The sequence below is a fragment of the Oncorhynchus mykiss genome, chromosome 29 (assembly GCF_057628025.1).
Source record: "Oncorhynchus mykiss isolate SJ-2025 chromosome 29, ASM5762802v1, whole genome shotgun sequence".
Lineage (NCBI taxonomy): Eukaryota > Metazoa > Chordata > Actinopteri > Salmoniformes > Salmonidae > Oncorhynchus > Oncorhynchus mykiss.
In genome coordinates, this window is record NC_143050.1 from 44,836,227 (window position 1) to 44,859,961 (window position 23,735).

The 23,735-nt window shown below is 45.1% G+C and overlaps 1 protein-coding gene across 1 annotated transcript; it reads right to left on the bottom strand.

Annotated features, from left to right (window-relative positions):
- Positions 1 to 2,821: 2,821 nt before the first annotated feature.
- Positions 2,822 to 6,883, bottom strand: LOC110509488 (protein SET). Its single transcript, XM_021590381.3, has 8 exons — positions 6,253 to 6,883; positions 5,268 to 5,325; positions 5,032 to 5,174; positions 4,734 to 4,837; positions 4,532 to 4,645; positions 4,218 to 4,388; positions 3,787 to 3,912; positions 2,822 to 3,622 (listed from the first exon to the last, which is right to left on the bottom strand). Exons 1-8 carry the CDS (start codon positions 6,320 to 6,322, stop codon positions 3,602 to 3,604), a joined length of 807 nt encoding a protein of 268 aa, XP_021446056.1. The 5' UTR covers positions 6,323 to 6,883; the 3' UTR covers positions 2,822 to 3,601.
- Between the last annotated feature and the right edge of the window lie 16,852 nt (positions 6,884 to 23,735).

The following is a 23,735-nucleotide window of genomic DNA, read 5'->3' on the forward strand; positions in this document are numbered from 1 at the left end:
GCCAACAGCGTTTTAGAGAATTTGGCAGTACACAACCGCAGACCACGTGTAACCACTCCAGCCCAGGATCTCCACATCAGGCTTCTTCACCTGACCAGCTGATGAAACTGAGGAGTATTTCTGTCTGTAATAAAGCCCCTTTGTGGGGAAAAACTCATTCTGATATGGCTGCGCCTCTGCCCAGTCATGTGAAATACATAGATTGGGGCCTGATGAATTCATGTCAATTGACTGATTTCTTTATAAACTCAGCAAAACATCCCTTTTTCAGGAGCCTGTCTTTCAAAGACAATTCGTAAAAATCTAAATAACTTCACAGATCTTCTTTGTAAAGGGGTAAAACACTGTTTCCCATGCTTGTTCAATGAACCATAAACAATTAATGATCACCCCTGCGGGACAGGTACAGGATGGCAACAACAACTGTCCGAGATACACCAGGAACGCACAATCCCTCCATCAGTGCTCAGACTGTCCGCAATAGGCTGAGAGAGGCTGGACTGAGGGCTTGTAGGCCTGTTGTAATGCAGGTCCTCACCAAAAATTACTGGTAACAAAGTCGCCTATGGGCACAAACCCACCTTCGCTGGACCAGACAGGACTGGCAAAAAGTGCTCTTCACTGACGAGTCACAGTTTTGTCTCACCAGGGGTGATGGACGGATTCACGTTTATCGTCAAAGGAATGAGCGTTACACCGAGGCCTGTACTCTGAAACGGGATCGATTTGGAGGTGGAGGGTCTGTCATGGTCTGTGGTGGTGTGTCACAGTATCATCAGACTGAGCTTGTTGTCTATGCAGGCAATCTCAACGCTGTGCTTTACAGGGAAGATATCCTCCTCCCTCATGTGGTACCCTTCCTGCAGGCTCATCCTGACATGACCCTCCAGCATGACAATGCCACTAGCCATACTGCTCATTCTGTGCGTAATTTCCTGCAAGACAGGAATGTCAGTGTTCTGCCATGGTCAGCGAAGAGCCCGGATCTCAATCCCATTGAGCACGTCTGGGACCTGTTGGATCGGCCAGAAATGAAAGGGAACTTGCAGGTGCCTTGGTGGAAGAGTGGGGTAACAACTCACAGCAAGAACTGGCAAATCTGGTGCAGTCCATGAGGAGGAGATGCACTGCAGTACTTATGATACTTTTGATTTTGACCCCCCCCCCCCCTTTGTTCAGGGACACATTATTACATTTCTGTTGGTCACGTCTGTGGAACTTGTACAGGTTGTCTCAGTTGTCGAATCTTATGTTCATACAAATATTTACACGTTAAGTGTAAATAAACACAGTTGACTGTTCATGAACTGTAACTCAATATAATTGTTGCATGTTGTGTTTACATTTTAGTTCAGTACATATAGCCTATTTACAGGGAGAGAAGCTTAGGCCTAACCCCAGAGATAGATATATGCCAGTGGCATGCTATGACTCCAACATGCATTTCTTTGTCAGATGGCTACTGCGTCTGCTATACAAATATAGACGTACAGGAGGGTAAATTCATACATTTTCTAGCTGAATATTTTGGATAAAGATAAGCATAATATTATTAGATTATAGGAGTAACTCTGGTAGGCTAGAAACAGACTTCCTCACCTCAAACTCAACTGTTGGAGTCAGTTGGAGCACCGGGGCACAATGCCTTCATATCATAGGCTGCATTAGCTAAAGCTTAATAATAGCCACACCATAACCTCACAAACTTTTCTAAACTTTATTAGGGTAATATAAAACGTCAAGCCATTGTTTATAGGGGAAATATGAGCAGAAGAACAAATGTAAACCAGGGAAAAAACGCAATAAGGGTCCCCCCAAAGCAAAAAATAAATAAAATAAGTTTGACAACCCTCTATTCTGGACCCCCCCAGTAAATATTTTTTAGTAGACAAAGATCCTATTGAAAATGAATGAATCCCCCATTCAAACCCAGTATTAAAAGGTACCCTTTAAAGTGGACAAACTGGCTGTCTTTTAACTATATAATAATGCTTGAAATTGCATCTTCATGGTTAGAATGATCTTGAAAATATATGATTATCAGTAGAAGGTAGACAGTCAGTCACATAATACAACACATTTGTTGAGACAAGCTGCCCCTGTATGGAGAATATGTTGTGGGGTTATTAAAGTTCACCATGTCACAATTTGATATTAGATGGTTCTTCACCTTGAAAATAGTCTTGAGCCATGAAAAACTGTAATCCATAGTAGTTATTTTAACGGCCATTACAAACTCCGCTAGAAGTGATGGGGGCATGTGAGCATATTTATAATTTTTGGTTAAAATGGCCAGATGAACAAACCAAATATGAAGTTGATTTAAACGTTTTATTTTATACATGCTCACATCACCTCCATACATTTTTTTGCTAGTGGTAGCTAATGTTAGATGGAGTTTATAATGGCATTTTAAAGAAAACTGGGTGAGGAACATCCAACATCAGGCTGTAATAGTGAACTTCCCATTTAAGGACCTGGCTCAAGGGCCCAAACGGTAGGTGAATGTCCTAAGTGAACCTAGCAGCCCTCTAGTTGCCAGATCAATTACGCCTGGCCCGGGATTCAAACAGGTCAACTTTAAACCACAGGTCCAACGTTCTTAGCCGCTAGGCTACCTACCGCCCAATTCTTTCCCGATCAGCATAAAGTGGATATTTACTCCTACACAACACAACACTGTCAATACACTCAGACACTACCCTACACATGAATGTATTACATTTATTTATCGTTACAAAGCAACTGGTACACTTAAATGTGAACATGGAACAGTTTTCCAGTAGAAAAGGTGGAGAAGAACACCAGTGTAGATTCCATATGAGATTATACATGGTCTTTATTTTCTCTATAAATAACCTGTTAATTAGCCAAGCTCAAAATTACAAGAGGAAATGTTGTTTTGTTTTTATTAAAAATTTAATTTTTCAAACCTCATGGGTGTCTGTAAAACATTACAATGAAAAGTCAATCAACAAACCCAAATGCACCAAATGCCCACTCGACCCACCAAACCCCATTTAACGGTCTACAATAACTGTGTCATACCAAGATATCGACCCCAAAACATTTACAACAGTTGACAGGAAGAAGCTGATGCTTTCCATTAGCACAACACATGAAGAAAAAAAGCTGTCAACTCCAGGAGGCCCCCCCAAACGCTGCGTTAAAGAAAATGTATATATATATATATTTTTTTTTTAAAGGTGTCTAGAGATGCTATTATCACTGCACCATGACTCCTCTTTATTCAACTCACAACTTTAACAGAAACCTTATTTATATATCATACATATATAAATCGCTATTCAAAATTATTGGTCTATACGATGACGTGCAGAATGCCAGTACTTAAATTTTATTGGTCTTCGGGGACACGTGTAGTAGTTTTATGACAGATTGCCACTAGCTTTCTGATATGGGCATGGCCTGGAAATTAACGCATCTATAGACATGGTATGGACAGGCGGACACTTGTAGAACAGGAGAGAGCACAAAATACAAAAATAAAATGAAAACAAATATTCTTGCTCCCAAGGGTTGAAGGATGATTGAAAGGAAAGAACAGGGAAAGGTGTAGGTTGGAATGTTCCTTTCAACCTTAATCATCCTCGCCGTCCTCCTGTAGAAGAGATACACATTTACCCGCATGCCTATAAAGACTAACATTCCAGACAAGTGACAGACACCTTACATTACAAGTGACAGTCTTCCACTACATAAACATTTATAAAAAAGGCAGGGACAGTTTTACAATAGTGGGAAAAAATGCTTAATGGGAGTTACCTCTCCATCCTCTTCGTCATCTTCCTCGCCTTCATCCTCGTCTCCTTCCTCATCGATGTCTTCCAAGCCCTCTTCGTCGTCGTCATCGTCGTCACCTTCCCCTTCCTCATCATCCATGTCAGGGACCTGGTAGAGTTGAGAGATGATATATTAATGAGTCCCAAACACAACACAAACTAACACAACGATGTAGGCATGAGCTGATCTTCGGTTTGAAATTGAGGCATCCAGTTGAGTTGTCTAGGTGGCTGGATATGGTTGTCAGTCATGTTCATTAGAACCCTATTACAGATGACCCCTTGGTCTAATGCCATGGCCCCAATGCAAATAGATTTTGGATAACTAAGAAATACAGCGAATACTTTACCTGGCCTACCAGAGCAAGACACCATGGGAGTCAAAAAACTATAGACAATAGCATGGAATCATACCAGGTAATACTGTAACGGGTTGGGCCAGATGTCATCCTTGACGACCTCTCCTAGTTCGTCTGCCCCTGCGTCGGAGTGATCTGTGAACCAGGTAAAGAAGCTCTCTGGTTCTTCGTGTTGCCTCTTCTTACCCGCTTTGTTTGGCGTTTGGCTGGCACGCTTTGTCAAGTCCTGAGATCAAAGGAAAATACAAAATAATCACAAGCAGTAAGACCATACATTTTGCTTTGATTTCCTGCAGCATGACAGACGGCAATTGAAATTCAATTTTTTTTATAGACCATTTACTTTAAGTTGTAGATGTGTAAACATACCTTTCCAGCCTTCCATTTGATTTCAGTTGACTTTGAAGATGGGTCCCCACTTTCATTCAAGTGAAACTCTTTGGAGAGAATTTTGTTCTCAAAGTACGGGTTCTCATCGAAGTACTGAGAAATAAAGCAAGAATCTGGTTAACTAATGCACTGTTTCTGATTATATAACGTGCACAATTCCTACAAAGATGAAAAAACTCACAAAATCTATTCTGTAACCCGACTTGATGTCCTCAAACTCAGTCACCTCCACCCTGGTAAGGTAATGAAGTGCCTCCTCATCCTCCTCACCAAGAAGGGCTGAAACTGACAACACAAATACAACCATCGATTTGTCAATGGACAGCAGCAGTTTGTATACCAACAGCTTAACCATCAGACTGTGATAATGGTGGTTGGTATATATACAAAAATATATGTGCAGAATCCGACCATGTACAATAAGTCTTCATTCATCAAGAACATGAAGAGTAGTAGAAGAGCATAATATCTGCATTTACCTTGTGGATGGTTAACAAATGTTGTGACCCAGAAGTTGGGAATTTTTGCTATGAGTTCTGACCGCTTCTGGAAGAATGGCTGGCGTAATTTATTGTACTTCTGCTCTACTTTTAAAATCTCCTCGCTGGCCTGTTCGTTCAATCTAAAGGGGAGAAAATCATGCAAAAAATATTATTAGATCATAGTCATAAGGTACATGGGCAGTCTTGAAAATGTGTGAGGATAATTAACTCACCTGTCAATTTCATTCTGTACTTCGTCAATGTGTTCAATAGCTTCCTGTTGCTCTTTTTCTGAAGAGAGATTAAACACGGTCTTAATTTTGTTAAAAGACAATGACGAAATTGGATGTGCATTTCTATGCAGAAAATATTGCTGGCTGTAAATAAACAGTGTAAAAACGCTCTCTGTCCGGTACATAAACACTTCAGCATGAGGTACCCATGGGATAAGTAGCTATGCATTCCAACATATTTCGTAGTATCTTGAGCTATCAAGAAGTTAGCTCGCTAGCTAAGGTAGCCAAAGCACTGATGCAGCTTCCTGCAGTTTCAAGGCCGCGTGGTTTGAATGAAGGGGGGCCGCACGCTTGGGACTGTTTTCGCCCCTCACCGACATGCCTGTTACATTCTGGCGGATGATACTAGTATCTTACGAACGCAATATTTAGCTGTTATCTTTCATTCCGTGCTAGTTCTAATACTGCAATTTCTTGAGTTATTTCCATTCGTGTGCAAATCGCAATGGCGGAGCAACAATGAATGTTGGGCCTCACGAAAACAAATGTTATCTAGTTAGCGCATGTTAGTTTACTAACTGGCTAGTTCGTAAACAACTAACGTTAGATAACAAAAAACGTGTAAAACAATGTAACTTGTTAAGGTTAACTACATTGCACAAGTTAGTTACTTTCATTTGTAAGTAAACGCGAATCCCTCCCAAACATGCGTGGCACAATGAGCTTGTGCAAAGCACAACATGGCCTCCAACGTTGTAACGTTAGCATAGCGTGCTAGTCAGTAAGCTAACGTTAGGTCGCAGATCCATTCTCACTGTGCGAGCAATACAAATTATTTGGCTAAAACCTACATCAAGAAGCATTTCGTGGCAGGCTAACTAAACGGGTGATAGCTAAAAACAAATGAATACGCCATGGCTATTGCCAGGTAAAAACAACTGAAAATGGCGTTGTAACATTACAGGAGGCCGCCATTTCTTACCGGAGGTCTCGTCCGCTCCATCATGATTCGAGTTCTCCTTTCTACCGACTTTCGCCGCCGAGGCTGACATGATTTTCGAACACCTTAGATGTTTGAGACAGAATATATATTCCCAGTTGTTCAGATGTCTCCTCGGGGAAGAGAAAAGTTACGTTCCACCTTCAACGGTGGAGAGTGCGAATAACGCGCGTGTGGTGAACAAGAGAGGCTTTGCTCATGCACACACACGGTCGCCAGAACGCGCTCGCCAGAACGCGCCTTCCAAAAGTAGGAAAAAACTCCGCCCCAGACAGAACGACTAATCGCATAATTTCCACTCGAGGAGGTGTTTACCGGTTTCCACTAGTTACAACAGCCAAATTGGTCTAGATCATAAAATGTATGAAAACAAAAATGTAGGGTTAGGTGTAAGGTTAGAAGTGAGGTTAAGGTTAGACTGGGTTTATTACTGTAATGACCGGACTAGATCACAAAGGAACAATTGTCCAAATAATTTAGTTTACGAATTGACGGTTTATTAACCCAACTTTACACAGGCTACTGTTTGGCTGTAGCCCACGCCAAATAAATGAAAGATACCCCACAAACCAACCCTGGCCTTCTCTTGTGAAACCCAGACGTAAGAGGAAGAACAATGGCTAAACCTGGTCTTAACTTCTAACGCTCCATCCCCCTGCCCAACCCCCCTCCACACCACTCTGCCAACCACCAGGATGCCCGGCATCAGAACATTCCAGGCATTCCCGTGATTGGCAGATAGCAGGTTGATTGGCATGTTGAACACTGGGTACTGGTAAGTACAACACAACCAACTAATAGCCTAACACATAACACACAGCAGTCTGTGCGGGTCCATACACAGCCCCCCCACCACAAAGTCCCTCATCCCCAAGGGAACAAACAAAGTCTCTGAAGCGACCCAGAGGTCTCCTTTGCCTGCATGGCCGTGATGGTCGCAGTGTCCAGATGTGAAACAGGGGGCTTCATCCGTGGCAGGGGGCTGCCCCTCTGGGACCCAGGGGATGAAGTCAGGGATATGGGGGACAAGGAAGCGGGAACGGGGAATACAGTCTGTGGCTCAGGGGAACCATGCGGTGACACAGGGAGGGAGACAGGGGAAGTGGGCTGTCTGGAGCTTTGTCTGCGGCACCTGGGGGTGGGTGCCTAGAGAATGTCATTGCCAGAGAGGGGAATTGTGGGGGTCCCTGGGGTTTGGGGAGAAGAGGCCCCTCTGTATGGGGCTAACCTGTCCCGGTGCAGTGCCACCCTTCTCCCCCTGGGAGGAAGCTGCACCCGGTTAACAACCTCCCCTACCCTCTCCAGGACACTGCAGGGTCCCACCCAGTGACTGTCCAAGTTGGTGCATCTGCCTTTTTTCCTTTGTGGGCTGGCTGTAGACCCTGACCAGCTCCCCAGCCACAAAGTGCCTTCCCCGGGTGTGCACGTCATAGTTCCTCTTCTGCCTCACACCTGCATTCACCAGCTGTGGGCTTTCTCCAGGCGGTCCTGGTGTCTCCGGGCATAGTCCGGCCCTGGAGGAACATGAGGGCTATCCAGGGGCCGACCAAACGCCATCTTTGCAGGGGTGCGAATCTCTCTCCCCAGCATGAGGAGGGCAGGCGTGCAGGAGGTGTAGTCTTGGACAGCGGAGCTGCATGCCATGAGGACCATAGGCAGGTGCTTGTCCCAGTCACGCTGGTGTTTGGAAGAGACGATGGCCAGCTGCTGTCCAAGCGTTTTGTTGAAGAGCTCCACAAGGCCATCACTTTGAGGATGGAGAGGAGTAGTGCGGGTCTTGTGCATACCCAGCCTCTCACACATGGTGGCGAACACACGGGACTCAAAGTTTCTGCCTTGGTCGCTGTGGATGGACTCTGCAGCTCCAAACCTGCTGAACATCCCCGCTGTCAGGGTGTCGACAATGGTCTCTGCCTCCTGGTCAAGCAGAGTATAGGCCTTGGGCCATTTTGTGAAATAGTCCATGGCCGTGAGCACCCAGCAGTTTCCACTGTCTGTGGTGGGGAATGGCCCAACTACATCCACTCCCACCCTCTCCATGGGAGCCCCCACTGGGAACTGTTGGAGCTGAGCATGAGAGCGGCCTGGTGGGCCCTTTCTCACTGTGCAGTTGTCACAGCGGCGGCAAAAGTCCTCCACATCCCTCTTGTGCTGCCCCCAGTAAAAGCCTTGGCGGAGGCGGCGGAGTGTTTTTGTGACCCCAAAGTGTCCAGTCCCCACCCCCCCATGAGTACTCTGGAGCACAGCCTCCCGCAATGCTTTTGGGACCACCACCTGCCACATCTCCTCTCCCGTAGCTGACTCCTTCCATGCCCTCTGTAGCACGCCATCAGCCAGCCGCAGTCTCTCAAACTTTGAACACAACACTTTGGTTGCAAGTGAGAGCGCTGTCACCTCTTCCCATGATGGCCTCACCTGCGCCTCTACCCACTCTAGCACTGGCTGTAAGGTCTGTGTCCCGTCCCTGCTGCTGCCCCCATTCAGCCACGTCGACAGTCTGCAGCTCACAGCAGACGGGCCTGCTGGCCCGACACACTGTGGCACAGACCCCCTCCTCTGCACACGGCGCTCTCTCCCGTCCCTCTCTCCGCTCACAGTGGCGGCAGCCGTCTGCAGTACAGGGCCGACAAGACATGGCGTCGGCGTTGGAGGGGTGTGCCCCTGCCCTGTGCACCACTGTGAAGTCCTACGGCTGAAGCTCCTCCAACCAGTGAGCCACCTGCCCCTCTGGCTCTCTGAAAGACATGAGCCACTGGAAAGCATAGTGGTCAGTCCGTACAGTAAGGGGCAGGCCACCCAGGTAGTACTTGAAGTGTTTGAGGGAAGCCACAACAGCCAGGAGCTCCCGCCAGGTGACAAAGTAGTGGCGCTCATGTTTGTCAAATGTTTTGCTGAAGCACGCCACCACTCTCTCCCCCTCTGGCCCCATCTGGGCCTGAACCCCACCCATGGCCACATTGCTCGCATCTGTGTCCAGGATAAAGGGCAAGGTGAGGTCAGGGGGGGCGAGCACGGGGGCCTCGATCAGTGCACGTTTGAGGGTGTTGAAGGCCTCGTCACACTCCACTGTCCAAGTGAAGGCCTTGTCCTTTGGCAGCAGGCGGTTCAGGAGAGCAGCGACGCTTGAGAAGCCCCGTACAAACCTCCTGTAGTACGAGGCCAGGCCCAGGAAGCTCTTCAGCTGACGCTGGTCGGTGTGGGTGATCCCCTCCTTCCCCACTCGGTGGCCCAAGAAGGACACCTCTCTCCTCATGAAGTGGCACTCGGGGTGGAGCTTCAGACCTGCAGCAGCCACCCGCTCCAGCTCATGTCCTAGCGCCACCAGGGCTGACTGGAAGGAGCTGCTGTCATGACTGTCCTGATCAGGTCAGGTTACAGGAGACCACAACCCTACAGATTATCTCTCAAACCCAACAGAGGAGGAGAGAAATAGGGGTCTGAAGATGTGGGGGTTTTATAACCCCTCATGCCCCTGGTAAATCTCAGGCTACAGACAAATTCCTTTGTCCTGTTACTATGGAGAACCAGCCTCAGAACATTAATTAAACATGAAAAAAAGGAACAATGACGATAGATGGAATATGAAAATGTATGTCATTTTTGTTTTGTTATTAAAGGTTAATAGATGACGTTATTACGAAAACATTGTAACATCAACAGTTTTCCTAGTATATGTTTGATGTTTATACATTGTACGTTGTGTGGAAAATGTCCAAATCAAAGGGAATGTTTTGGTAAAGATGAAATGTGAAGTTAGTTGTCTAAAATTGGATTTGAGAAAAACCTAGACCTTGCTCTTACCTTGGTACGCCCAGAGAATTGCCCTAAAGGCGGTTACGCCCGCTTCTGACCCAAGGGTATAAAACTGTGAGTAAAGAATTTATAGAGAAGACCACCTTAAATATTCAACTAAGATTGGTGTGGTAGGAACTCATTGGTGAGACCCGGGTCCGTGCAGATTCACGGGCTATACGACGTTCAGAACGAGATTGTAGAGGTAACTGGTTAATTAGCGGCTGTTGTAAAATCGCTATTCTGATATTCTTTGAGTTAATTTGGGAAATAGAAACTCAATAAAAACTAGTTTTCCCATGGTGCCCCAGGTTAATGAGTTAATAATTGCTTGATTCAGTTAATCATGCAATTGGAAACTTTTGATTATTCAATGAACAACAGTCGTCACATTAACTAATACAACGTCACGACACTGCCATGGGCCAGGATGTCATCGAGGTATACCAGACACTGCTGTCGGGGGATGCCATCCAGCACCCTCTCCATCAAACGCTCAAAAGTAGCTGGAGTGTTGCACAGGCCGAAGCACAGGACCTTGAACTGCCAGTGTCCTCTGTTAGTGGAGAACGCAGTTTTGGCTCTGGCCTCTGGGGAGAGGGGAACCTGCCAGTAGCCACTGCGGAGGTCTAGTGAGGAGAACCAGGAGGACCCTCTAACCAGGTCCAGCGACTCATCGATACGTAGTATGGGGTATGAGTCCTTCCTGGTTACCTCATTCAGCCTCCTGTAGTCCACACAGAACCTCAGCTTGCCCCCTTCTTAGGAACCATGACGACTGGTGCCGCCCAGGGACTGTCTGAGGGCTCGATGAACTCTGCCCGCTGCATCTCCAACACAGCCTTGTCTGCCGCCTCCTGGCGTGCCAGTGGGATACGGCGGGGGCGCATCTTGATGGGTCATCACCTGTGTCGATCTCATGCTGCACCAGATGAGTCTGACCCACCTCTTCCTCACTCAGCGCAAAGCTGTCTCTGAATTCAAACAGCAACTGCCACAACCGTTCCTGCTGCTCGGGGTCAAGACCAACACAGTTCCTCCCCCATATCTCCCTCACTGCAGACAGTGTCCTGTCCTCTCCCATCTGGGGTAGCTGGGCTGGGGGGGTGCGGCCCGGGCTCACAGAGGGCTGTGTCGTGGAGGTAGCTGGGGGAATGTAACACACAGCCCTAGGTGACAGAGGGGCTGGGGAAAAGGCACAGACAGATGTGGGGGAGGGGGGGTGGGGGGGCAGCCATGAGTCTCTGCTGCTTTAACTGTTGGAGTGAAGGGTTTGTTGGGTTGAGTGAATGTGACATTAGGGGGGGCCATGGTGACTGCCGGCCCTCCCTGGAAGCTCAGTGTGCCCCCATTTAGGTCTAACTGGCAGCCTGTGCTCCTAAGAAAGTCCAACCCTAGGGCCTCCCGGGTGGCGCAGTGGTTAAGGGCGCTGTACTGCAGCGCCAGCTGTGCCACCAGAGACTCTGGGTTCGTGCCCAGGCTCTTTCGTAACCGGCCGCGACCGGGAGGTCCGTGGGGCGACGCACAATTGGCCTAGGGCCGGTAGGGATATCCAAGTCTCATCGCGCACCAGCGACTCCTGTGGCGGGCCGGGCGCAGTGCGCGCTAACCAAGGTTGCCAGGTGCACGGTGTTTCCTCCGACACATTGGTGCGGCTGGCTTCCGGGTTGGATGCACGCTGTGTTAAGAAGCAGTGCGGCTTGGTTGGGTTGTGTATCGGAGGACGCATGACTTTCAACCTTCGTCTCTCCCGAGCCCGTACGGGAGTTGTAGTGATGAGACAAGATAGTAGCTACTAAAACAATTGGATACCATGAAATTGGGGAGAAAAAGGGGTAAAATTTAAAAAAGAAAAAAAGAAAGTCCAACCCCAGGATACAAGGGTCCTGCACAGCCGCCACCCACACAGGATGACGCATAGACCTGCCCCCTACTGCCAGAGTCCTTATTCCCTTCCCTTTCATGGGTGCCAGCTCACCTGGCACTTCAGTCCAACCTGGCACAATATCCGGCCTCACCAGGGTTACTGTGGACCCAGTGTCCACCAGGGCAGATCAGGGCACCCCCTCCACAGTGACAGGGAGATTACAAAAGTCCCCAACACAGGTCCGGCCCACCACAACAAAAGGCTCCATCAGCTTGTGGGGGAAGTGGAGCCTTGCTTCCCCATCTGTGCCGGTGGGCTCCTCCTGAAGATGATGGTGGTTGGGAAAGAAAGCCAGGGGTCCGCACTACCCGGTCTATGAGGACCCTGAGCCGTTTCCCTGAGCTCTGGGGGACATGGGGCAATCCCGGCGCAGATGGCCTGGCTGGCCACAACCCCAGCAGACCCTGGGACCAGGGCGTGTGTTTCGTGCCGCCTGAAGCGACACAGCACAAATTAATTCTGTCATTTCATCCACCCATGCAGGCTTTTCCGGCTCGGCTGCTCTGCCCCCCAGCCCACACAGAGGGTCTGTCTCCCTTCACCCCCACCAAATCCCCAGCTGAAGCCCAAGCCCACACCAGCTCCCTCTCCAAAGCCATCTCCAAGGTTATCTGTAATGACTCAGGATGAGCCAGCTGGGTCTGTATGCGCAGCTCCGTAGGAGAGAGAGCCTGTATGAACTGGTCCCGTGCTAGCTCACTCTGCACAGAGGGGGGCCTGTGAGCATATGCCCGCCGAGAGAGGCTCTCAATGTCATTAGCTAGCACCCGTAGAGGCTCTCGAGGCTGCCTGCGTCTATTACCTAGTTCGGAGTGCAGCAGCCCGGGCTGTACACACTGTCCATAGCGCCTCCTCAGCGCTCCCACTAAAGCACCATAATCATGTCTGTCCTCGGGGCTAATCAATATCAAACAGGCCAGAGCATCATCCGTGAGGCATAAAGCCAACTGCAGTGCCCTTTCTTCATCCGACCACCCCCTAAAATGAGCTAACAGTTCAAACTGAGCATGAAAAGCTTCCCAATCCGCCTCACTGGAATACGCAGCCGGGAACTGGGCTCCGCCATGTTTGTTTACATCCTGAGCCCCAGATTCCCCATCCCGCCGTGTCGACATCACCCCTTCGGTCCGCCCACCAGAATCCGCGTGAAGCACAGTCGAAGAAGCACTCATGCCTGCTTCAGCTGCCATCACTCTAATGTCCTCCCTCAAGCGACCTCTGGGCTCCGACGCCTTGACGATCTCCTCAGCCAGATCCTCCGACGTCCATGCACACGAGCCTCCTTTGCCATAATCATCCCCTACCTCCACCTTCACTTTTGGATTCCTCTCGAAGCATTTTCAACCCCCGTTCTGACCTACGGTAGCTAGCCACAGAAGTCAGCTAGCTAGCTGGCTAACTTTTATCAACATTTTTACTTCAGACACCAATGTAATGACCTTACTAGATCATAAAGGAACAATTGTCCAGACAGAGGATTGAGCTTATGAATTGACGGTTTATTAACCCAACTTTATACAGGCTACTGTTTGGCCGTAGACAACGCCAAATAAATGAAAGATACCCTACAAACCAACCTGTGACCTTCTCTTGTGAAACCCAGATGTAAGAGAAAGAACAATGGCTAAACCTTGTCTTAACTTCCATCCCCCTTAATGCTCCATCCCCCTGCCCATCCCCCCTCCACGCCACTCCGCCAACCACCAGGATGCCCGGCAGGTTGATTGGCATGTCGGACGCCGCGAACACTGGGTACTGGTAAGTACAACACAACCAACGAATGGCCTAACACATAACATACAGCTGTCTGTGCGGATCGCTACATTACTTTGTTGCTGGGTGTCCAACTTGGTGTCTGCACTGCTGTAATTCAACTTGTGGACCTGGTGTTACAGGAATTTAATTCCTCTATGTTTTAACACCCAATTAAAATTAAACACTCTGTCAATTCATAAGGATTTGTATGACCCTTATTTTATAAAAATGGACAGAGCCCAGTCTTAAAGTCAAATAGCAGCTTTTATTCACGAGAGTACTGAACACGATACAGTTTACCACAGGTTATAAACTGAAAATGACGTCATTAGTTCCAGTACCAACCCGTCTCTTCTCCCACCCTGGAACAGAAGGCAGTATCTCAAGCCTTCCCACATCGTCTCCCTAACAATTTAATATAATTTATGCCCGAGCCAAGGTCTTCTTGTGTCGATAAGCATTCTAGCCAATCTGAAGATATAGTTCATTCATTTCTACCAAGGAACAGACAGTCATTGTTCTAATTCTTGATTATATTTACACACATTATATTCAGTACTAGGATTAAGAAAGAAAATTCATACATATACAGTAACGTAATAGTATTCTGATTAGTACATATACAGTAACATAATAGTATTCTGATTAGTCAGTCCTGATTGAAATGTATACATAATTAGTCATTATTGATAAAAAATTCCCTTAACACCTGGCCAGAGTGGAAGTGTTGTTTAGAAATCTCAGATGGCGGGATTCTTCAAAAAACGTCAGCAAACTTTGATATATCAAGATGAGGACACTGATCTCAGATAAAGAGTATCCCACTTTTTACAAGTATGTAGAGGCAGGAGATAGCCAGACCAGTAAATTGGGCTAAGGAACAGTATTGGAGAAAGGCCATCAGTGCGTGTTCTGCAACCAATATAGCGGAAGAATGCGGGGCAATAGCATGGTGAACTGATAGATGTGGTTATGGACAGTGTGGAAGAAGAAGTGCAGAGTGCAGAGGAAATATGTGTGCTGAGGAAAAATGGCACCAAGTATAAACTTTACTCTGCTGTCTCTGATGGCTAAGAAATTGAACCCGACGAGAGTGATGACGAATTACCTGGTCATGCAAAGGATGATTCTGGACCAGTGGGAGTGACATTTTTGGAGAAATTGTATCCCTGCCTTTTGGCTGACAGGTATCCTAGTGGTTAGAGCATTGGGCAAGTAACTGAAATGTTGCTAGATGGAATCCCTGAGCTGACAAGGTAAAAATCTGTCGTTCTGCCCCTGAACAAGGCAGTTAACTGTAATGGAAGAGCCGAGGCAGTCAAAACACAAGGAAGAGACCAAATGACCCTGAGGGCACAGGGTTCATTGTGTCAATCAAAAGATGCTTCAAAGGCAAAGAAACTAAATTGATGTTGTGCCTCCTAGTTTTCTGTTACGTTTGGTTTGAAATTACATCATAAACATAAACACAGCTAAACACTGAATACACATAGACTGGGCACCCTCTCCTTTGAGGTCCTTTGTAGCTCAGTTAGTAGAGCATGATGCTTGTAACTAGAGGTCGACCGATTATGATTTTTCAACACCGATACGGATTATTGGAGGACCAAAAAAGCCGATACAGGTTAATCGGACGATTTTTAAAAATGTATTTGAAATAATGACAATTACAACAATACTGAATGAACACTTATTTTAACTTAATATAATACATCAATAAAATCAATTTAGTCTCAAGTAAATAATGAAACATGTTCATTTTGATTTAAATAATGCAAAAACAAAGTGTTGGAGAAGAAAGTAAAAGTGCAATATGTGCTATGTAAGAAAGCTAACGTTTCAGTTCCTTGCTCAGAACATGAGAACATATGAAAGCTGGTGGTTCCTTTTAACATGAGTCTTCAATATTCCCAGGTAAGAAGTTTTAGGTTGTAGTTATTATAGGAATTATAGGACTATTTCCCTCTATACCATTTGTATTTCATTAACCTTTGACTATTGGATGTTCTTATAGGCACTTTAGTATTGCCAGTGTAACAGTATAGCTTCCGTCCCTCTCCTCGCTGGGCTCGAACCAGAAACACAATGACAACAGCCACCATCGAAGCAGCGTTACCCATGCAGAGCCAGGGGAACAACTACTTGAAGGCTCAGAGCGAGTGATGTTTGAAACACTATTAGCACACGCTAACTAGCTAGCCATTTCACTTCGGTTACACCAGCCTCATCTCGGGAGTTGATAGGCTTGAAGTCATAAACAGCGCAATGCTTGACACACACCGAAGAGCCACTGGCAAAATGCACGAAAGTGCTGTTTGAATGAATGTTTACGCGCTTGCTTCTGCCTACCACCACTCAGTCAGATACTTAGATACTTGTATGCTTGTATGCTCAGTCAGATTATATGCAACGCAGGACACGCTAGATAATATCTAGTAATATCATCAACCATGTGTAGTTAACTAGTGATTATGATTGATTGTTTTTTGTAAGATAAGTTTAATGCTAGCTAGCAATTTACCTTGGCTTACTGCACTCCTTGTGGAGTGCAACGAGAGACAGGCAGAACGTTATTGCGTTGGACTAGTTAACTGTAAGGTTGCAAGATTGGATCCCCCGAGCTGACAAGGTGAAAATCTGTCGTTCTGCCCCTGAACAAGGCAGTAAACCCACCGTTCCTAGGCCGTCATTGAAAATAAGAATGTGTTCTTATTTGCCTAGTTAAGTAAATCAAATCAAATGTATTTATATAGCCCTTCGTACATCAGTTGATATCTCAAAGTGCTGTACAGAAACCCAGCCTAAAACCCCAAACAGCAAGCAATGCAGGTGTAGAAGCACGGTGGCTAGGAAAAACTCCCTAGAAAGGCCAAAACCTAGGAAGAAACCTAGAGAGGAACCAGGCTATGTGGGGTGGCCAGTCCTCTTCTGGCTGTGCCGGGTGGAGATTATAACAGAACATGGCCAAGATGTTCAAATGTTCATAAATGACCAGCATGGTCGAATAATAATAAGACAGAACAGTTGAAACTGGAGCAGCAGCACGGCCAGGTGGACTGGGGACAGCAAGGAGTCATCATGTCAGGTAGTCCTGGGGCATGGTCCTAGGGCTCAGGTCCTCCGAGAGAGAGAGAGAGAGAAGGAGAGAATTAGAGAACACACACTTAGATTCACACAGGACACCGAATAGGACAGGAGAAGTACTCCAGATATAACAAACTGACCCTAGCCCCCCGACACATAAACTACTGCAGCATAAATACTGGAGGCTGAGACAGGAGGGGTCAGGAGACACTGTGGCCCTATCCGAGGACACCCCCGGACAGGGCCAAACAGGAAGGATATAACACCACCCACTTTCCGAGGACACCCCCGGACAGGTGTAAAACAGGTGTAAAAAAAAATAAAAATACAGATTTCTGATTGTTATGAAAACCTAATTAACTCGGCCATTCTGATTAATCGGTCGACCTCTACTTGTAACGCAAGGGTAGTGAGTTTGATTCCCGGACCACCCAAACGTAAAATGTACGCATGCATGACTAAGTCGGTTTGGATAAAGGTGTCTGCTATATTGCATATGTGACCTACTGACCTCCTTGATTCAGTCTTATGTAGCAACATTTGAAATTGTGTTTTTTACATTGGATAAAAGCAGAAACACAGAGCTACAAAGTGGTATATCATACACTGCATTTGAGGAACAATGGAAAAGTAATTCTACTTTGAAAGTTGATAAACTTGTAACCTCACTTTTGAGAAAATGGCCTTAGAATGTGTTGGTACCTACTGGAGAGCTTTTCTTCTACACCCATTCATCATCGTTCACACCCTCTTAAGCTTTAGCCCCCATCCAAACTCTGACCACTCTACTCGCACTAGCAGAGCTGGTTAGACTGTTTTCATGTTATCCAGAGCGTTGGTTACTAACTGTGCTGCTGGCAACAATTTATTTACACTTTTTTGCTGACGTTTACTGACACCGGCCATATTCAATGTTTGTTGAGCGTCCGTAAATTCGTTAGTTATTCTGTGCTCTGGCACACTTGGTCGAGTGTGCTCTGAAATCGGAGTAGATGGTCAGACTTAATTGACAAACTCACCCGGATTATTACTTGCATAGTTACATGCAGCTAGCTAAATAATGAACCATAATCCCAACTCATGACGTTACTACCCTGCATGAATCTGCAGGTAGCTAACCAACCAAATTCAATGTTAGCGAGCTAACATTAGGCTATAACTAGCCAAGCAAATGGCTCTGAGATAAGAATAATAAAATCATACAAGTAACGTTAGCTAGCAAGCCAGCCCGCTAACGTTAGCTAGCTAACAGTACACTCAAAATTAGAAACGCATAATATCTTAAAATATCTTACCCGTATACATCATAGATGGATCCGTCTCCTGTCACGGATGCCATGGTTGCCCTTAGTTTGAAGACTTAATCTGGAGACAGGTTTTTTTTCCCATCTCCTTAGCTATCACTCGAATTCTACTGATTTCAAAACTCAGTACTCCAGAAAGTGGAGAGCAGCGCTTCTGCAGTTTTACTACGATTTTTTTTATTTTTAAAGCTGCATTAGACAGGATTACCTACACATACTGACCAGCTCAAATAGACAGAAGCATGCGATATGGCACCAATCCAAACTCATCTCTCGGCATGTCTCAGCCAATCATGGCTAATCTGTGGCTAAACCAACTAGGCTCGTAATTTAACCCACTGTTCCTAGGTCGTCATTGTAAATAAGAATTTGTTCTTAACTGACTTGCCTAGTTAAATAATGCTAAAACAAAAAAAATGCGGGTACTGTTAAATAGGTGAAGGTAGCTTCAAATGGACTTGTGAAGATTTTCTGTGTTACCTCTGCCTAAAGCGAGGGGGTTGCTCGTCACGACAAGTCCTGTGATATGCTTTGCTCTACGGAGAAGGGCGCCTTCGAAAGGAGTGATTAATGGGGGGGCGTTGAGGTGACGCAAAGGAAATGAAAGATTCCCTAAGACGCCCACTGTTTGGTGATACACAGACCCGGTGGCGAGCGTGGTAAAACTGAGCAGACACTGTTATTCCTTTTGAGTTTTGAAGCAGGGTCTTTATCTGACAAAGTCATGTTGAGATACAGTGCATTCGGAAAGTATTCAGACCCCTTCAATTCTTCCACATTTTGTTACGTCACAGCCTTATTCTTAAGTGGATTCAATAATTTTTCCCCCTCACCAATCTACACACAATACCCATAACGACGAAGCAAAAACAGGTTTTTATAAGTTTAATTTACTAAAATAAAAAAAATGCAAATATCACATTTATATAACTATTCAGACCCTTTGCTCAGTACTTTGTTGAAGCACCTTTGGCAGCTATTACAGCCTCAAGTTTTCTTGGGTATAACACTATAACACTCCCTCGATCCTGTCTCCCAGTCCATGCCGCTGAAAAACATCCCCACAGCCTGATGCTGCCACCACCATGCTTCACCGTAGGGATGGTGCCAGGTTTCCTCCAGTAACGCTTGGCATTCAGGCCAAAGAGTTCAATCTTGTTTTCATCAGACCAAATAATCTTGTTTCTCATGGTCTGAGGGTCCTTTAGGTGCCTTTTGGCAAACTCCAAGCATGCTGTCATGTGCCTTTTACTGAGGAGTGGCTTCCGTCTGGCCACTCTACCATAAAGGCCTGATTGGTAGAGTGCTGCAGAAATGGTTGTACTTTTGGAAGGTTCTCCCATCTCCACAGAGGAACTCACCTCCCTGACCAAGTCCCTTCTCCCCCAATTGCTTAGTTTGGCAGGGTGACCAGCTTTGGAAATAGTCTTGGTGGTTCCAAACTTCTTCCATTTAAGAATGATGGAGGCCACTGTGTTCTTGGGGACCTTCAATGCTGCAGACAATGCTGCAGACAGAACACGATCGAACATCTCTGGAGAGACCTGAAAATAGCTTTGCAGCGATGCTCCCCATCCAAACCTTCAGAGCTTGAGAGGATCTTCAGAGAAGAATGGGAGAAACTCCGCAAATACAGTTGTGCCAAGCTTGTGGCATCACACCCAAGAATACCCAAGGTTGTAATTGCTACCAAAGGTGCTTCAAGAAATACTGATTAAAGGGGCTGAATAGTTATATAAATGTGATATTTGCGTTATTTTTTTTACTATAAATTAGCAACGATTTCTAAAAACCTGTTTCTGCTTTGTCATTATGAGGTATTGTGTGAAAACAAAACGATTTAATCCATTTTAGAATAAGGCTGTAACCTAACAAAATATGGAAAAAGTGAAGGGTTCTGAGTACTTTCCGAAGGCACTGTAGACACTAGTGCTATGTCAATAGGGTCTGTAGAGTATTATGTTCTTTACATTCAACCATTTATCAATGTGCTCCACCTTATAATATGATTTATCTTATATTAAGTAGTAATTATCTTTGGTTTAGATTTTTTGTAACATTATTTTAACATTATGCATTATGGACAAAGCTGAAAAAATTATTGATTTCGTATCATACACATAGTGTTTTACCACAGACTTTTATTTTGATGGTGAAATCTGAAAACCGGAAGTCTTGATGTTTCTGCCAGGACAGTAACGTTGCTGCCATGACGTTAATATCTCACAAGCTGTGATTTGTTGGTTCCCACAGTTCCCACCTCAGGTTCCCACTTAGTAAATTCCTATTATCCTCTTGGCCAAGTATTATGTATATACTGACAGGATGCATGTCTCTACGCCCTAACAATGGGATATGTTGTCCACAAAGCGGCACGGCGGGCTGCTCCCACCTATCTTTTCTTTGGATTGGTGGATACATCTCATTATTGTAATAATTTGTTTGAATATTTGATGAGGGTTGTTGACGTCAACCGCCTGTATTCAATAGATAGAGATGCTATGCTACTAGCCTCATGCCATGAATATTGAGGCGGCCCCGATATAAAATTTTTTTCTCAAAGTTGCCAGGATGTCACATGTCCTACTTATATCAGTGCACTCCTAACAACTTAATTAAGCATTACGAAACTTCTATTCGACCAAATAAACCTCACATAGCAGATAAGCCATCCATTTTTTTGTTGATACAATTCGACACTCTCTCATTGACCTCCATACAAAAACTCCTTGCTCGGCTAGGCTAGTGGCAAGGGACATACTCTTGTCACGGGCGGTGCCATACGTCACAATGGGCGCAGATTTCAGCGTGTGTATGTGCACACAGCGTCGAGAAGGAGCCAAACACTTACTCAATATTTTTTATAACTAACCCATTAACTAATTCATTGTCTATCTGTGGCCTAACTACAGTCATGGATGTTACCGTTTCATCAGGGAGCCACAAAGATGAGGTGATGTCTTCACTGAATTCACGTTATGTTTGCTATTTCATGCAGCCACAGAATAGATAGAAGCTAAACCAATGATTTTGTATTCAAATTTTACATTGTTTAAAAATTCTGTAATATCAATTCACGTAAAGTAATGACAATGGGTGTGTTTTGCAATGAAGGTCTACAGTATCCTCAACAGCACTTTGTAAGGTAGCACCATGGTTTAGCTGGAGGACAGCTAGTTTCCGTCCTCCTCTGGGTACCTTGACTTCAATACAAAACGTAGGAGGCTCGCGGTTCTCACCCCCTTCCATAGACTTACACATTAATTATGACAACTTCCGGAGGATGTCCTCAAACTTATCAGAGCTCTTGCAGCATGAACTGACATGTTGTCCACCCAATCAAAGGATCAGAGAATGAATCTTGTACTGAAAGCATAAGCTACAGCTAGCTAGCACTGTAGTAAAAGGTAGTAGCTGACTCAAAGAGTAGCTAACTCAAAGAGAGAAAGACAATAGTTGAACAGTTTTGAACAAATACATTTCTTAAAAAATTAAGGAGAAGCAAGCGAGAGCTTTAATTTTATTTATATTTAGCTGTATTTTTTTCATTTTCACATTCTTAGCTAGCGAATGCAGACAGGTAGTTTAGCCTACTCAAATACCCTGCTCAACAGAGAGGGATTCTATGTTAGCTAGCTGGCTATGGCCAACACGGGAACTCTTCTTAGTCAAGGTAAGCTTTTGGTTTTATTAATTTATTGCCACTGGTGCCCGCCAGTGTAACTGCTAAACTGCTTGCTGTACACTGTACTGCATGATTGTAGCGGGTTTACTAATGCGTTAGTTGTAGTAGTATGTTGACTATGACATTGACATGGTGGCAACGATGTAGGCTGTGTGTAGCCGTTAGTGGTTATGATATGATTGTTTGGCTTGGAAAGTTTTTTTTGCCTGGTCACAGACAGCTGATGCGTTGTGCACTGAAGTCCACAAGCTAAGGGAAAAGAAGGGAAAAGGAGGAGAGCGTGTAGATACGAGAAGTAATTATACAACGATCAAAGGGATCATGTTGTTAGTATGTGACTGTTATGAAAGTGAACTGTGTTTTCTTGTGATCAGGGGTGTATTCATTCCGCCGATTCTGTTGAAAAACTTTTCTTAAATGGAAGCAAACGGAATGAAATGGGGATAAACATACCTGAATTTGTCCAATAGAAACTCGTTTGCAACTGTTGGACTAATGATTACAGCCTAGATCAACTAGATGCAGGTAAGAGTGTGCAAGAAGGTATTGAATGTTTCAATGTCTGTCACCATGATTACTCAAATTTCTCTCAGCCGGTGCACCTACGTTGTAAACTTTCTTTCATAAGCTAGGTTGTATTAAACTCATAATGTGTTTCAGCCTAGCTCAGTGCTTTCTGCTGTCCCTGATTGAGAACCGTACCCGGCCAAAACATAGAAATAAAAAACTAGAATGCCCACCCTAGTCACACCCTGGCCTAACCAAAATAGAGAATAAAAGCCTCTCTATGGTCATGGCGTGACAATACAGGTATTTTGCATGCTGACTAACCAATGACATGGAAATGAGATTAAATCTAGTCATGATAATTTTCATATATTTCATTAAAGTAAACTTAGTAGTATTGGCCTGATACAGGCATTGATGTTATTTGCTGGCTAGTAAGCAAAACTTTACGTTACACATCAGTCACTTTGGGGAAAACTGGTCCAGCCGCTTGGTAGCTATCTATTGTTGGTTCAAATAAAGCAAAATGCTGTACTAATATGAATGTGCAGTTGTAAACTAACTATAGTGATCAAAAATATAAACGCATCTTGCAAAAATTTCAATTTACTGAGTTACAGTTCATAAGGAAATCAGTAATTTGAAATAAATAAATTAGGCCCTAATCTATCCATTTCACATGACTGGGAATATAGATATGCATCTGTTGGTCACAGATACCTTATTAAAAAAAGGCATGCCAATTGCATGCTCCCTCAAAACTTGAGACATATGTGGCGTTGTGTTGTCTGACAAAACTGCATATTTTAGAGTGGCCTGTTATTGTCCCCAGCACAAGGTGCACATGTGTAATGATCATGCTGTTTAATCAGCTTCTTGATATGCCACACTTGTCAGGTGACTGGAGGATCTTGACAAAGGAGAAATTCTCACTAACAGGGATGTAAACAAATTTGAGCAGAACATTATAGAGAAATACGTTTTTGTGAGTATGGAACATTTCTGGGATCTTTTATTTCAGCTCATGAAACATGGGACCAACACTTTACATGTTGCATTCATATTTTTGTTCCGTGTATAAACCCACCACGTGGATGCCAGACAGTCCTTGCACTTTGAAACCCACGTTCATCGTGACGTATTTAATATTTCATTTTTATTAGGATCCCGAATCAGCTGCTGCAGAGGCAACGGGTACTCCTCCTGGGGTCCAAACAGGAAACAATCAAATAAATTAAATACATAATATACATAAATACACATACATACACTCGGGCTCCCAGGTGGTGCAGCTGTCTAAGGCACTGCATCTCAGTGCTAGAGGCATCACTACAGACCCTGGTTTGATTCCAGGCTGTATCACAACCGGCCGTGATTGGGAGTCCCATAGGGTTGCGCACAACTGGCCCAG